The sequence below is a fragment of the Stegastes partitus genome, unplaced genomic scaffold (assembly GCF_000690725.1).
Source record: "Stegastes partitus isolate 25-593 unplaced genomic scaffold, Stegastes_partitus-1.0.2 Scaffold71, whole genome shotgun sequence".
NCBI classification, from domain to species: Eukaryota; Metazoa; Chordata; class Actinopteri; family Pomacentridae; genus Stegastes; species Stegastes partitus.
In genome coordinates this window covers 735,826-750,467 of record NW_007577802.1, presented here as the reverse complement: position 1 = coordinate 750,467, position 14,642 = coordinate 735,826, and the positions used below count along the sequence as shown (strand labels likewise).

Below are 14,642 nucleotides of genomic sequence, written 5' to 3'. Positions count from 1 at the left end.
GAGAGTGGCATCAAAGTTCTCATCTAACGCTCAGCAAGAAAGCAAATACTTTAAGTTATCCTTATCAGCAACAGTTGTTAAATTAACATCAGAAGAAATATCATTATTAAATCAACTCAACTTAAATATCAGTATCGGGCTAAACATTCCGGGATCGGTCAGGTTCTGGTGTTTTCCTTCTTTTAACGTGTTCATTGTGATCTTCCAGTTTCAGAACTCTGTACAGGAGTTGCAGTAGGACTGGTAGCAGAAAAATTTTGCACAGATATTGACGGGAAAAGTCAAGTCTATCTCTTATCCTTTAATGTCATTTCCAAATCAGTTTTTGGAACGAGCTGAAAACGAAGTGCTCTCCTCTCCGAAGTGTACAGGCAAGCGTCAGTATTGAATCATGATTTCGCTCCCTGTAAATAGAAACTTTATATATATATTCATTGTTTGTTTTTTTCTTTTTGTTTGTTTTTGTGCGATGAAAAGGGAAAGAGGACTTGAACTATTTTTGCACTAAGCTCCGCGGGGACGTCGAGAGCGGAACAGCAAGACCCTTTAATCTGAATATGTGGGGGGAAAAAATGGCGGACAGTATTCAACCATTCCTACGAAGCGACGACGGTCAAACGTGCAGTAACTTATCATGCATCTGTTGTTTTGATTGACATCGCAGGCTAATCTGTTGTGTGCCCTTTTTTTTTTTTTTTGTATGTCAAAGAAATGTCCTATGAGGAAGTAATCAAAGACGGATTGTTTATTTTCTATTTGAGATTTGCCGATACTGTTATTTTTCCATGGTTTACAGTGTAGGTAGGTTAAGCCCCACTGAGGCGACCTCGTGCTCAGCGGCCCCTCAGAAGTGTCAGTTTACAGGGCAGGAGAGCTCAGGAGTGGAAGCGTGAGGATACAATCAGTGTGCAGATCTACTCATCTTCCTCGGTCCTCACTAATGACAAATCCTAACACTCCGGAACGAGTTCACGTCACACCTCCTGCTCTACTTACAATAATACCACAAGGGGCATGTTAACACTGAAAAAAAATCAAAATAAAATAAGGAAAAAAAAGCATGTTTTGATATACAAGCTTGCCAAGAACGAGACATTTTGTACATTTAGCAGGACGCGACTTCCGTGGCTAGAAAAACCCATAATCCAGTCAACTGCTTGCAAGTTGGAGCCATTATTTGATACTGTGTATTTATATGAATGGTACGTGCATGTCGTCTCGGTGTTTATCAAGAGCCTACGTATTATGTTTACCTCCACTTTATGTTTTTGAGGCATTGTCAAAAAAAAAAACACAAAAAAAAACAAGGGGTGGATCCATTTTGTACTATTTCTTATGAGAAGTGTTCTTCTCCACATACAGAATATGAACAAATAAATGCTGCATGCAGCCAGATATAACGAACGAAAAGAGATGGTTTTATTTCTTTGCTAGCAACACGTGGATAATCACGACGTGGTTTGGTTTTGTTTCATCCGGGTGCTGTTGTTTTAGCAACACTTTCTTGGCGCGATTGAGATGAGAAGATTGATACCACACTCATGGGTCCTCTTCAATATGAAGCTACACTGTTAGCTTAGCTTACTAGGCTGGCTAATTGGCTAAGCTAACAGGTACCAGCACTTCTGAAGCTCCTTCATTACCATATTATAGCTTGTTGTCTTAATCTCTACAAAAACAGAAACATTCATTTTCTTGGCCTGATTGAGATGAAAAGATTGATACCACATTCATGACTAAATATTAAGCTATACTGCTAGCTTAGCCTACTAGCCTGACTAATTGGCTAAGCTTACGAGGACTAACAGCACTTCTAAGGCTCCTTCATTACCGTGTTATGGTTTGTTGTCTTAATCATTACAAAAACTGAAACATTCATTTTCTTTGCCTGATTGAGATGAAAAGATCGATACCACACTCATGACTAAATGTTAAGCTACACTGCTAACTTAGCTACTAGCCTGGCTATTAAGCTAAACTAAGAAAAAAAGGACCACTTATAGCCTGTCTTCTTAATCTCTAAAAAAACTGAAAAAAGAACAACAAATTGTGGTTTGATGCACAGTTAAGTAACGTACTATATTTTATTTTTTATCTTTTTGCCTGGAAGCATTAACTACCTTGATTCATCATTGGTTGCTTGGCAACGTACAGAGCTTTCTCTGGGTCATGGCAAGAATATTTTGACTTACAGTACCTCACAGTATGTTTTCTGTTCCTTCCATCTATATGAGCGGTTGGCATGTTGGTCCAGTCCAGTTAAAACAAACAGCCTGCTCAGGGAAACGCTCTACAGACATGAAGGAGGAATTATTTGAGAGTTTATATGATGCACTTATTGCTCTTTATTCATTTTAAAAGGTCGATTTCTGACAGTGGGGCTGCAAGGTGGCGCAGTTGGTTAGCACTGTTGCCTCGCAGCAAGAAGGTTCACGTCCGGTTGCATGTTCTCCCCGTGCAGCGTGGGTTCTCTCTGGGTTCTCCGTCTTCCTCCCACACAGTCCAAAAACATGTCGAGGTTAATTGGTGATTCTAAATTGTCTGTAGGTGTGAATGTGAGTGTGCTTGGTTGTCTGTCTCTAAGTGTAGCCCTGTGATATACTGATGACCTGTCCAGGTGAACCTGCCTTCACCCTAAGTCAGCTGGGATAGACTCCAGCCCCCCATGATCCTAGTGAGGATTAAGTGGTGTATAGATGATGGATGGATGGATGGATTTCTGACAGTATTCAGCTGCCGGTTGTGATGGTGAAACTGTGGCTGGATTTCTGGTTGTTGTTCTGATTTCAGCCATTATTGAAACAATGACAACTGTCTCATCCTGAGGCTGCAGCCAGTCGGTGTGTTTCAGCAACAGTCGGTGAACTTGCTCCACTTGTTTACTTTCCTGATGCAGTGATGCAGACTGGTCTCTGAGCAACCACAGCTGAGGATGCAAAGACTCTGTCGTCTTTCGGCTGCATGATGCTGTGACACAGTCCAGCTCATACAGTTGTGACTACAAACAGAGTCAGTTCATCCTCAGCTGTGGCCAGTTTTGCGATTATGGTCGACACACATTTGTTTCTAAACGTTCTAACTCTGACTACCTGCAGCGATAATGACAGTTTTTGGTGGCTGAGCGTTGTGTTGAAGCTACAAGGTACAAATAGTAGCAGCTGGACATATCCACGGCACCACAGGAGCAGAAGAACAAAAACCACATCCAACCTGTCGCCTGCAGCTTGCTTCTGTCAGAAATGGGCCTTTTTAAAATGAATAATGAGCAATAAATACGTATCACAATTCTGCAGACTGGTGGTGCATTCTAACTGGACTGGACCGACTCTGACTGTTCATGTGGATCAGACGGAATGTAAAGCATGTTATGAGGGAATAAGTGCAAAAGTAGTCCTCAAAAAATGATCTGCATCATCTTTAGAAGGTTTATGTTCTCTCGAGGGTCAGCTAAGGGGAAATAAGGGAGCCATGTGCCCATCTATGGATTACAAATTCAAGAGAACGATTAGTAAAGCGAGCGCAGATTTACACGTGGCTCTTGTTTTAAATCTAAATAATGAACGTCACCCAACACAACCAGTTCAGATTTACAGTGTCGTACGTCATCAGCTGATCAGGTTCAGGTGCTCCTTTGTTGTTCCCGACATTTAAATGTCATTTTAAGTGACCAGCAGGAAAAAATAACAAGGGAGGGCAGGGAGAAGAAGCTCTCAGATCAGTTCACTAGTTACATGGAGTGCAATGTGATAGAAGTGGTACAACTTCCAGAGGTCTGCCAGTGCATGAATGAAGACACCGTGTTCATGAACGCCTCCTTCTGGGTAAATGCAGGCAGCAAATTGGAAAAATGAGCAGGACCTTGTCTAAAAGCTGCAGTGTTGCATCGTTCACGTCAAACAGTATAAATAAAGCACAAGTTTATGATTTTATTTCTTCCCCAAAGAGTAAAAGATGATAAAAGTAAAGATATGTGGCTCCTAAAAACTGTAACTTCCAGAGTTTTACTTGTTAAGCAGACGATGGAAACAGCAGAATAACGTGTCTGAACAGAAAACAATCAGAAATGTCATTACCTGGATATTACATATGTCAGGATGTGGGATGGAGAGAAGTGTCTGTCTTTGATGTCAGGTGTGATGGAGAAGCTGCTGCAGGGAATGAAACAGATATTTCACATAAATTTGTTGTAGAGACGACAATAACCTCAATGTGATGGTGAAGAAGTTTATTAAATCAAATGTTAGACCAGAAGCTGAGGTACCGGTGGATGCAGGGAGGATGGTTTGTTCGTTGGAGGGTTTGTGGTCAAACAGTCCGGTCACCTGATGACTCATCGTCTAGTTTAACGGAAGCTAGAAGGAAACTCATCAAGCTGTTACCAAAAAATATTGATCAGCAGCAACATGCCTGACTGACTGCAGAATTTAGCCTCCTAACAGCTGAAAAGCACGTATGGATGGAAAATGTGCTCATGCAGAATGTGGAGGGGATGAACTTAGAACGACTAAATAAAGGCATTTAAAATAAAATGTAAAAAAAAGAATATACAACCTTTTTAGAAATGATATGAGAGTATAAGAAGCTCTAAGAAAGACCACGTCGTGCACAAAAATGAATCATTCCAGCGCCTATTTTATTAAAACCTAACGGTTCGTTGTGAAATATTCTGGCAACAGACACATAATTAGAACTAGATGTCATGAAATACACTTTTAGAGGCAAATTATGGGAAAAATAAATGAAGAAAAAGATTTTGAAGGTGAAAACAGGTTCAGTTTGAAAGTTAAATGAGAGATCTAGATGAGGTGAAGAAAAGGATTTCACCAAAAACCATGTGATTATTAGAGATCTTGTAATATTAAAATTCAATTCAGTTAATTTCCTAACAGGACAGAAACATGAAAGCAATACTGTCTTCTCATTTTAGGCTATTAAACAGACAAAGACTTAAGATTTGAATGAACTGTGAGCACACAAAGTACCCAGAAATCTTTTAAGTCTGGATTTCTCTTCCGTTGGTGCTTTTATTGTGACAGTTTATTTTAATCAGTCTCTTGTGAGTCGCTAAACATTGTGAGAGTCCCATAAAGAAAAATCACAAGTTAAACAGCCAGACACGCTGTAAAAGTGGTATCGATCGTCTGGGCTAAACAATGAATGAAGCGAGAACTTCTGCTTCAACATAAAGGTGAACAGAATAAAACTGTGTCACATCATGTGTGTAAACTTCACGTTCTCTACAAAACTCGTGTTCTAGCGCCGCTGCTTGTTGGCCTGCATCTGCCTCCACCTCTCTCTGGTCCAGCGGCCGTGGTTCTGGGAAACCTCGTGGAGCAGGTCCATGAAGGCGTACTCGTTGCCCGACAGCAGCGTCTCGTCGTCGGGTGAAGCTCCACCAGAGGGAGCCTTCGACCCGGCGGCGGCGGCGGCGGCTCCTTTGTCAGGCCTCCGTCTGCCGGTCGCAGCTCGACTCGGTTCCTTTCTGCTGCTGCTGCTCTTGTCTGCTGGATTTTCTGCAGCTTGGACGTGACTCTGGGTTTTATTAGTCGTCCGTCTCGCAGCTGCAGCAACCCGGAGCCCAGTTTCCTTCTTCAGCTGCTCCTCTTGATGTGAGTCAGTGTGGGTGTGGTTCTCGTTGGAAGAAGCTATGCTGTCATTTCCAGCCCGCTCCATCTTCATGTTCTTCACGTCATCTAAGAACTTCTCGGTTACATTTTGTGCCCCAAAAGTGACGCCACCACCCTCCTCTCTCTCCTCTTCTTCTTTCATTTTGCATCTTTCCTGCCACTGAGCTGCAGTCGGAGGCCACGTGGAGATCCTCCCGATGACTCGTCCCGTCTGTGACCTCTGACCTTTACCTTCAGCGGACTCTTCATCAGGTTTGTTCCGGTTGGTGCCGATGCTCAGATAAGGAACCACGTCAGCGTTGACGGAGACACGACTATCTTCCATATTCCCGCCAACGTTTGCTTTTTTCTCACGGCCCTCGATGACGTCTGTGAGGTTTTCTGTCTGAATTCCTGCCTCTGCTACAGGTTCATTCACCACTTCCTGCTTCCTCTCACCTGGGATTTCTGACTGAGCCTCTTTCTCGCTTTGTAAAGTCGCTCGATCTTGACCAGATGCACAAAAGGGAGACGAGAGGATGACAGCATTTGCCGACTTTGCTCTGACTCCGGTAAAGGACGTCCTTCGAGCCACTTCCGGGTCTCTGCTCTGACTGCCGTCTTCTTCCGGCTCTTTCTTCTTCTTCTTCTCTTCCGTCAGACGTCCGGGCGTCACGGTTTCGTTGCTGCGTTTCCTTCTGCGCAGCAAAGCCAGGAAACACACCAGAAACAGCAGCACACACAGGACCGCTGCAGAGGATAAAGATCTTTCATGATGTGATTCTACTTTTGAGAAATTTACAAAAAGAAATGGAAAAACATACCGATGACAGCAACAAGGGTGCAGACGGTATTTGTACGTGAAGGCTGCTGTGATGGAGGTGATGCAGGAACTAGTAGGAACAGATGATGCACACGTTAGCAGCTTATATCAGAATTTAAATATCAAACAGAAACAGGAGAGGAATCAAACACACCAGCCAGTCCCGTAGGTTTCGAGGCTGTTGGGGGCAAGTCGGTGGGTTTCTGGTGGATGGAGGTGTTTGAACTCGACGGAGGTGACGTCACGTGAGTTCCTGAGGAGAAAAATGGGCAAATTAAACGTCCAAATGGTCTTCTAAAAACTAAATCTAAACACCATCAGGGTTCCTCAAAAGGCTGAAAATGCATAAAATTTCACATGGTTACATTTAAACACAGACAACACGAACACACTCAGTCTTTGCATTTATCGTGTCGCTGTGGCGCCACCTGCAGGTCAATTACCATCAACAGCTTGAGGATGACTCAGTCTGGGTGTGTGCTGTTTTCCTTCAATGCATTCTGGAGTTATGGTTGTCAAACATGTTAAACAATTACAGGAAGTGCAGTCTGGTGTTTCTGCACATGGAAGAGTCTGGACAATATCAACTGTACTTGTGTATATTTCTTTTTTTTTCTGTCTCTACATTTATGTATGTTGCTGCTGTAACAATGTAAATGTCCCCGCTGTGTGACTAGTAAAGGCTGATCTGAGCGAGGAGCGTTTTCTTTCTGACTGGGGAGTTCCAAGAGTAAAGGTGCAATTTCTAGAAAAACAAAAACATTTCATCAAGTATTTCAAAGTCCATCCATCCATCATCTATACACCGCTTAATCCTCACTAGGGTCATGGGGGGCTGGAGTCTGTCCCAGCTGACTCAGGGTGAAGGCAGGTTCACCTGGACAGGTCACCAGTCTATCACAGGGCTACACTTAGAGACAGACAACCAAGCACACTCACATTCACACCTACGGACAATTTAGAATCACCAATTAACCTCAACATGTTTTTGGACTGTGGGAGGAAGCCGGAGAACCTGGAGAGAACCCACGCTGCACAGGGAGAACATGGAGACTCCACGCAGAAAGATTCCAGTGCCCCCACCGGGACGCGAACCAGCAACCTTCTTGCTGCGAGGCAACAGTGTATTTCAAAGTCCTCCAGGGATTTTTCTGCCACATGGTTGGAGCAAACTATCTCAATGTGAAGGTCATGCTAGAAGCCTTAAACCTCCAGTATGTAGATCTTACGCTACGGCTTTCCTTTGTCAATACTTGCAAAGTCACTATTTACACAAATATTGTCACAATTGAATATGAAAAAAGTCCAAATATTAAGTAAAGACAGGCATCATTTAAAAAGGAAGTACATGAAATTGGAAATGAAGTAAAAGAAAATGATATTAAAATATTGCAAAAAGAGAAACACTTTAGAATTTTCTTATCAGAAGTGGAACAAAGTTTTAAAAAAAATTGGTATATATTAAATTAGATAAAAACTGGAATAAATAAATAAACATAAATGAAATGAAATGAAATGAAAAATACTTTATTTATCCCAGAAGGGAAATTCAATCTTGTAAAAGCTCACTTTTTTTTTTTTTAAATTAAAATTAAAAATTTTTTATTAATTTTTTTTAATTTATTTATTTATTTATTTATTTTAATAAAATGTTTCTCATTGAGTTAAAAATGTGGAAAAAGGCAGAAACTGGTGGGGCTATACTAGCAAAATATACTAAACTAAACATGTCATTAAATTGAAGTTGATGGTCTACAAATGACCACATGGTGGTGCTGTTCACAAAAACTATTTGCGCCAATGCATTTTAGAGGATCTGTTCAGTTCACTCTTGCAATAAAAAGACGCCATAAAAACTATATTTATTTTACGAAAGGGTTTTATAGGCAAAGTTGAATCAAGAAAAATATTTTGAGGGAGAAAAAAAGCATTTTTATGCCAAAATGAGGGATGTGGCCGACCTTAAATTAAAGGCTTAACCAACAACCATGTTATTATCAGAGGTTGTGTAATAATAAAAATAAACTACATTAACTTTATGATGCAGGAGTCGACAGTTGGATAAGTCATGAAGCAACAGAAACTATCCACGAGAAAGCAGAGTTAAAAAAATGCAGATTAACACGCAAATGCATGACTGACAAGGATTTAGTACTCAATAAAGTCTGATTCTACTGGTAAAGAAATCTAAAATAAGACAAAACCGAGATGAGAAGAACCAAATGTACCGGTGTTTGAAGCAGGCATGGTGACTGTTGGTAGGATATCAGTGGGTTTGGGTTGGACAGAACCTCCTAAGGATGAAAGTGTTGCTGAAGAGAGCAACAGATACACAAAGAACAAATTAAAAATGTAGAGACTTTCCAACATCACATAGAGACAAGATGAGGCTCAGGTACCGGTGGGAGAAGAGTTTATGGGAGCATCAGAGGGTTTGGGTTGGACGGAGGAGTCGGTTTTTAATGTTGGTCGTGATGAAGGAGTCGTCACAACTTTTGCTGCAGGAAACAGGGACATGAAGCACAGACTTTACACAGCCATGAACAAATGTTTATACATGCTTGTAAAGACCTTTATATCAGGCCAGTCTTCAGTTTCCAGTGACTCTTATAACTCTGAATGTTCTAGGAAGGAATCGTTGAAACACATCTGTCTTTATCATGATAAAACAATCACGCATTTTGGTTCTTTCATAGATTTATTAGACGTTTTGGAAATCTAATGGGTCAAAAACATACATATTTGGTAGCCGTCCGCAAGCTTCTGGTTGTATCTGTGACTCCACTTGACAGAATTAAAGCAGTTAAACTAAATATGTTGGCTTCTAGCACCGACATATTTCTGCAGCACAGTCCACAGGTTCTTGATGGGGTTTCTAGATCAGGACTTTGTGTAGACCTTAAGTCCAGCCTGACTTAACCATTTCTTTGCCGCTTTTGGAGTCACTGTCTTGTTCAAACACCCAACTGCATCCAAAACCTAACTTTCTGGCTGATGATTTCAGGTTTTGTTGACGTAATCCTCCTCTTTCATTATTACATTTTCTTTGTGTAAAGCACAAGTTCCACTAAAACAGCCCCACAGAGCATGATGCTGCCACCACCGTGCTTGATGGTAGGTTTGATGTTCTTTGGGTTGAAGGCTTCACCTTGCCTCCTCCAAACATGTTTCTGGTCATTATGGCGGAATAGCTCATCTTTTATTTCATCTGACCATAGAACTTTCCTCCAGAAGGCCAAGTGATCACCAGCAAAACTTCAGTCCAGCCTTAAGGGGCCTCTTCTGGGAGGAAAAACTTCCTTCTTGCACAACATCAAGACACTGACAGCTGTGTTCCATCAGCTTCTAATTCGTTGCAGATTTGCTTTTTGGTGATTCTTAGTTGACTTTAAACCATCCAGACCAATTGTCTCTCAGCAGCAGGTGATAGTTGTGATCACTGCAGTGACAGAACTGTATCATGCACTTTATACTTACAGTTGCATGCACAGATGATTTTGGGATCTGTAGCTGCTTTGAAATGACTCCAACTTACTTTCCTGACTTGTGCAAGTCATTCTGTACTCAGCTCCTCAGACTGTTCCCATTGTAGTGTTGTGTCTGAGTCTAATGATTGTATTAGATGGGCCCTGTTTCAATTGGTTCAGAGGAGTCAGCAGCTGTAGTCAATTGTGAACGGAAAATTTGATGAACACAACTTTCTACATCACCAAAACTGATCATTCCAGTGGCTGTATGTATATTCTTGACCAAGCAGATTTTGTCATATTTCCTGAAGACCTTTAAAAAATCTGTGAAACAACCAAAATAAATGATTGTGTTTTATAGGAGTCAGTGGAAACTCAAGGCTGCCATGATACACAAGGTCTTTACAAGGGTGTGTAAACAGTACAAAGCATTAATTGTTTATGTAAAAACAACAACATCCTCAATGTAAAGGTGAAGACAGTCAGTGGAGGGATGTACCGGTGGACGTAGGGAGTGCTGTTGGTGCATCAGTGGGTTTAGGGTGGACAGTCTGTGGTGATTCAGGTGCAGATGTTGTCCATGATGTTGTTGCGCAGACCGACACGTTCCACACAGGTCGACCCTTCAGAGGCGGAGGAGTCTCACAGGTCACGTCCATCTGTCTGTCCAGCAGAGATCTGCTCTGTAGATCTGAGAAGAGAAGCAGCTTCAGGTTTCTACACGGTCTGTAAACTTGCCATTTGAGTCACTTTGCACAAACCTTTCAGGAAGTCGACAAAGTCTTGGACGCCACACGAACAGTCCCAGGGGTTCCCGTCCAGTCTGATCCTGGTGGAGCCGAGAGACTCGAAGACCCGCGGTGAGACTCGAGTCAGCCTGTTCTCAGACAAGTCCAGCTCAGCCAGCATGGTCAGGGAGCTGAAAGCTTTCACACCGATCTCCTTGATTCGGTTCTTATTCAGCCGGAGAGTTTTGAGGTTAACGAGTCCGTTCAGCATGAACTCGTTCACATCTTCAAAGAGATTTCTTGTGAGACTGAGCTCGGCGAGAACGGCAGGATCTCCAAACCAGCCCGGACTCATCTGCGACAACATGTTCCCGTCCAGACTGAGATTCCTGAGACTACGAAGCGAGTCGAAGGCTGATTGGGCGATTCCCGTGATGCCGGCGTTGTTGGCGGTGAGTCTGGTGATGGACGTGAGGTTGTCACTGTGGAACACTGTGGAGTTGATCTCTCCAACATCCCTCAGGAACATTATCAGAGTCGAACAGTCGGGGTCGAAATCTAATGGACAGACATTTGTACCATATAAAGAATTGGGTTTCAGTTTGTCTCGTTTTCTAAATAGTTTGGAAATCACATCTGGTGATTACAGACACTATTTTTGTTTTAAAAAAAAGTAATCTAAGATCCAAGCATTCTTAGAATATGAAAGTTTTTTTTTTGTTCTTTTGTGTGAAGTTCAACCACCACATGTCGACAGGAACGATGTGTTGCTGCACAGTCTAGTATCAGTGAGGATGAATTTGATTATGTTGGATTGTTTGAGTTTTTCTAACAATGTAGTAAAAGAAGGAGGTAATATCAGAAGGCAGCGCTTGATTATCAAATATTTAGAGGCAGACAGTGGCTCAATATGCAGCACACAAGCTTCAGGAAGATGTTAAGGTGTTTACATTCTTATTAGAGCTGAACGATTTGGGGAAAATGTCTCTAAATGCAACTTTTCGGGTAGATATTGTGATTTGATTTGCGATAAACTTGTCTTCAGTTCAGCTGTACCACACGAGACACTCGTCTGTCACATAAGGAGGGCGTTGTGTATTTATAAAACCACTGATACACAATTTAAACCCTGCAAAGTGTATGAGGTGTGGCTGTTGAACAAGACTGGGCATGTCATGTAGTGTACGCTGATGAAAGGGCAGAAAAAATAACACCTTCTTCCTGCTTAAGTTGAACAAAACTGAAATGCAGCATTTTAACAGCACTTCAACAGTCCCCACCTCAGAGATCCTGGATTGTAGCCTTAATGAGTTCACAAATTTTACTGTTTAAAGCTGTCATTTTAATTTGGAATCGATTAACTGATCAGTCCTCGTTTTTTTATCCATCACACAGTTCAATGAAGGACTCTTTAAATTCTTTCTGCAGCAGGACACTAAACCCAAACACACAGCCAGAGACATAAAGGACCACATCTTTAGTTGAATAAGTACTTTTGATCTCAGCGTCATGTCAGTCTGGGAGCACAAGAACAAGACAAAATGAGAAGAACTGTGATGAGTTCTCCATGATGCTTGAAACAACCGACTTGTTAACACCTTAAAAACTGTATAATAGTGCACCTATGATGTAAAGAATGGTGACACGTAATTCTGATTGGACCGTTTGAATCCCAAAATCTATCAGCAGGTTTGAAAAATGTCCCCTCTTTAAAAAAAATATCACAATAAACCAAATGGAATTGCCAAAATCACACCATTCATCAGCTAGAAACTAAAAAAATAAATAAATAAAAAATAAAAACTAACAAAATAAAAATTTAATTTGGTTTAGGAACTTTCCAACAGTCCATGAACTATCCATCAGGTGCTCCACTGAAACAGCTGACCAGATCTAATCTTAGAAACATATTTCATCAAAATCACTTTATGGACACTTCCTATTTAAAAATCCTAAAAAAAAAAAAAAAAATTGCTTTAAAAAGATTCTGTAAAAAAGACAAAATTCTGCACTGCTCTGTGCAACAGTAAATGTATTAGCAACTCAGCTGCAAACAACACTCACGAGAAAAAAATGTAGAGACTTTTCGGCTAAACTGCAGGCTGTGAAACAATTAAAAAATGCAAATAGTAAATTATCTTGGGTTTTTCTCCAGTATCGGTACAACTGTTTGCACCTGAAAGAAGTTGTACATGTTGATTCCATTATTTATCTATTTATTTGTATAAGAAGTAATGAAAGAAATCAACTTCTGTTTTCTTTCTTTGATTGATGCCATCTTAACTTGGCATTATGATGTTTTGCTGCATAGAAGACATGTTTGGGTTCCCTCTACTTCTAGTCACGGTCGTGTCATTTCCACAGAGGTGCACAACTTTATTGTCATATTGCAGCAAACGAGCCCACAGTGACAGAATCACAAAACACCAAGAAATTGCTTGGGGTTCAGAGGGTTCATTTAGACTTTTTTCTCTGTAAATTGCATTTTGTATGAAGCTACTTTTAGTGCCCCAAACTTTTGCAAAGTGCTCTATGTCTGAGTCAGTTAAGTCTACTTAAAATTCTCTATTAGAAAAACAAAAAGTCCTCACAAGATGGAATCTCCTGGCAGATCAAAATCGCTGCCTCTCTGGTACAGGGTCGGCTCAGGTGCAAACTTGCCAGCAGCAGAACAAGACCAGCTACACCTGTGAGGAAGCAGAGCGGCCGCATTAGCGCCAACTGTTTTCATTGTCTAAATAAAATATGAGCAACAAAACACACAAGTGCACTTACCCTTCATCGTGACAAACACAGGATGCAGGTTTACAACTTGAACTCTACTCTCCAGCGACAGTTTACAAAGTTTGATGGTCTTGTGATCACCTGAACTAACCAGGTGGGGAAAAGAAACACAGTTTCCATGGCAGAGCGAAGTTAGCCACGGTTGTGATGCGCCGGCATCGAAGCCGCTGTTCCAGTTGGTCGGTGAAGTGCGAGGCAGTTTGCACCAGGGGAGGCCTGAAGATGTTTTGACAACTTAAGTTGCTTAAATTAGAAACCCTCTCAGTCATGCTGGGTTTTCTTCTTTTCTTTGAGAATTTTTTTTTGGTTTTTACCCAATAATGGAGAAAAATTAACATTCCTGTGAAAAGATGCAGCATTGTGACGATCCAATAAACCAAAAGTAAATAAATAAACTGTGATGTGTTGTCGTGTGAAGATTAAAATCAGCATCTCAAACTAGCAAACGAAAAACAAACAGTGAGTCTCACAAATGGACAAATCAAGCCATGAGAAAAGTAGAAAATGAAAAATGTGACTTTTATTCACTTGAAAATGTATTCTGTTTCAGTGCTTCCATTTTAAAATAAATAGATGGCATGGGATCAAAGATAAAATCAACAAGGATGAAAAGTACACTAGTGTAACAAAAAGAAAATAATATGGTGACCAAATGCCAATACAATCTTTTAGTTAACATAAAAATACACTCTCATACAATTATAGATATACCACCCTCCCCCCCCCACAGGCAAAAAGACACCAAAATGCAGCAAATGAGAAATCAAGTATTGTTTTTGGAGACAGCAGTAGTATCATATCAGTGGAGGCCCCTCAGTTTTATTCACCGCTATTCAAAATCTTAGTGTTTGGTTTAGTTTCCACACTTACTTTTCGGAGCGCACAACAGCAGTGTTATTAATTAGTTGTCTTTTTTTTTTATGCCCGTTCATAAAAGGTAAAAATAATCCCCAACAAACAGAAAGTAAAGTGCTCGTGCAACACTTCTGGTTGTTCTCGAGGCCAACAGATGGTGAAAAAAAAGCACTTTGATTTTTGAAAAAAAAAAAAAAAAAAAAAGACAGAAGAGAAGAGAGACGATGTGGCAGTGTTCGTCAACACCTTGGAGGAATGTTCTTTAATGTCATAACTGAACCACAGTCCCCCACCTGCCCACAAACACAAACCCCCTTTGTGAATATATCAAATACTGTCATCCGAACAGGTCGCGGAGCGGCAACGGCGGCGGCGGCTC

At 41.1% G+C, this 14,642-nt stretch overlaps 1 protein-coding gene across 1 annotated transcript; it reads right to left on the bottom strand.

Annotated features, from left to right (window-relative positions):
• Positions 1-4,612: 4,612 nt before the first annotated feature.
• On the bottom strand, positions 4,613-7,127 carry LOC103353438 (uncharacterized). Its single transcript, XM_008276426.1, has 2 exons — positions 6,431-7,127; positions 4,613-6,356 (listed from the first exon to the last, which is right to left on the bottom strand). The coding sequence occupies exon 2, from the start codon at positions 5,950-5,952 to the stop codon at positions 5,254-5,256; it is 699 nt and encodes a 232-aa protein (XP_008274648.1). The 5' UTR covers positions 5,953-6,356; positions 6,431-7,127; the 3' UTR covers positions 4,613-5,253.
• Between the last annotated feature and the right edge of the window lie 7,515 nt (positions 7,128-14,642).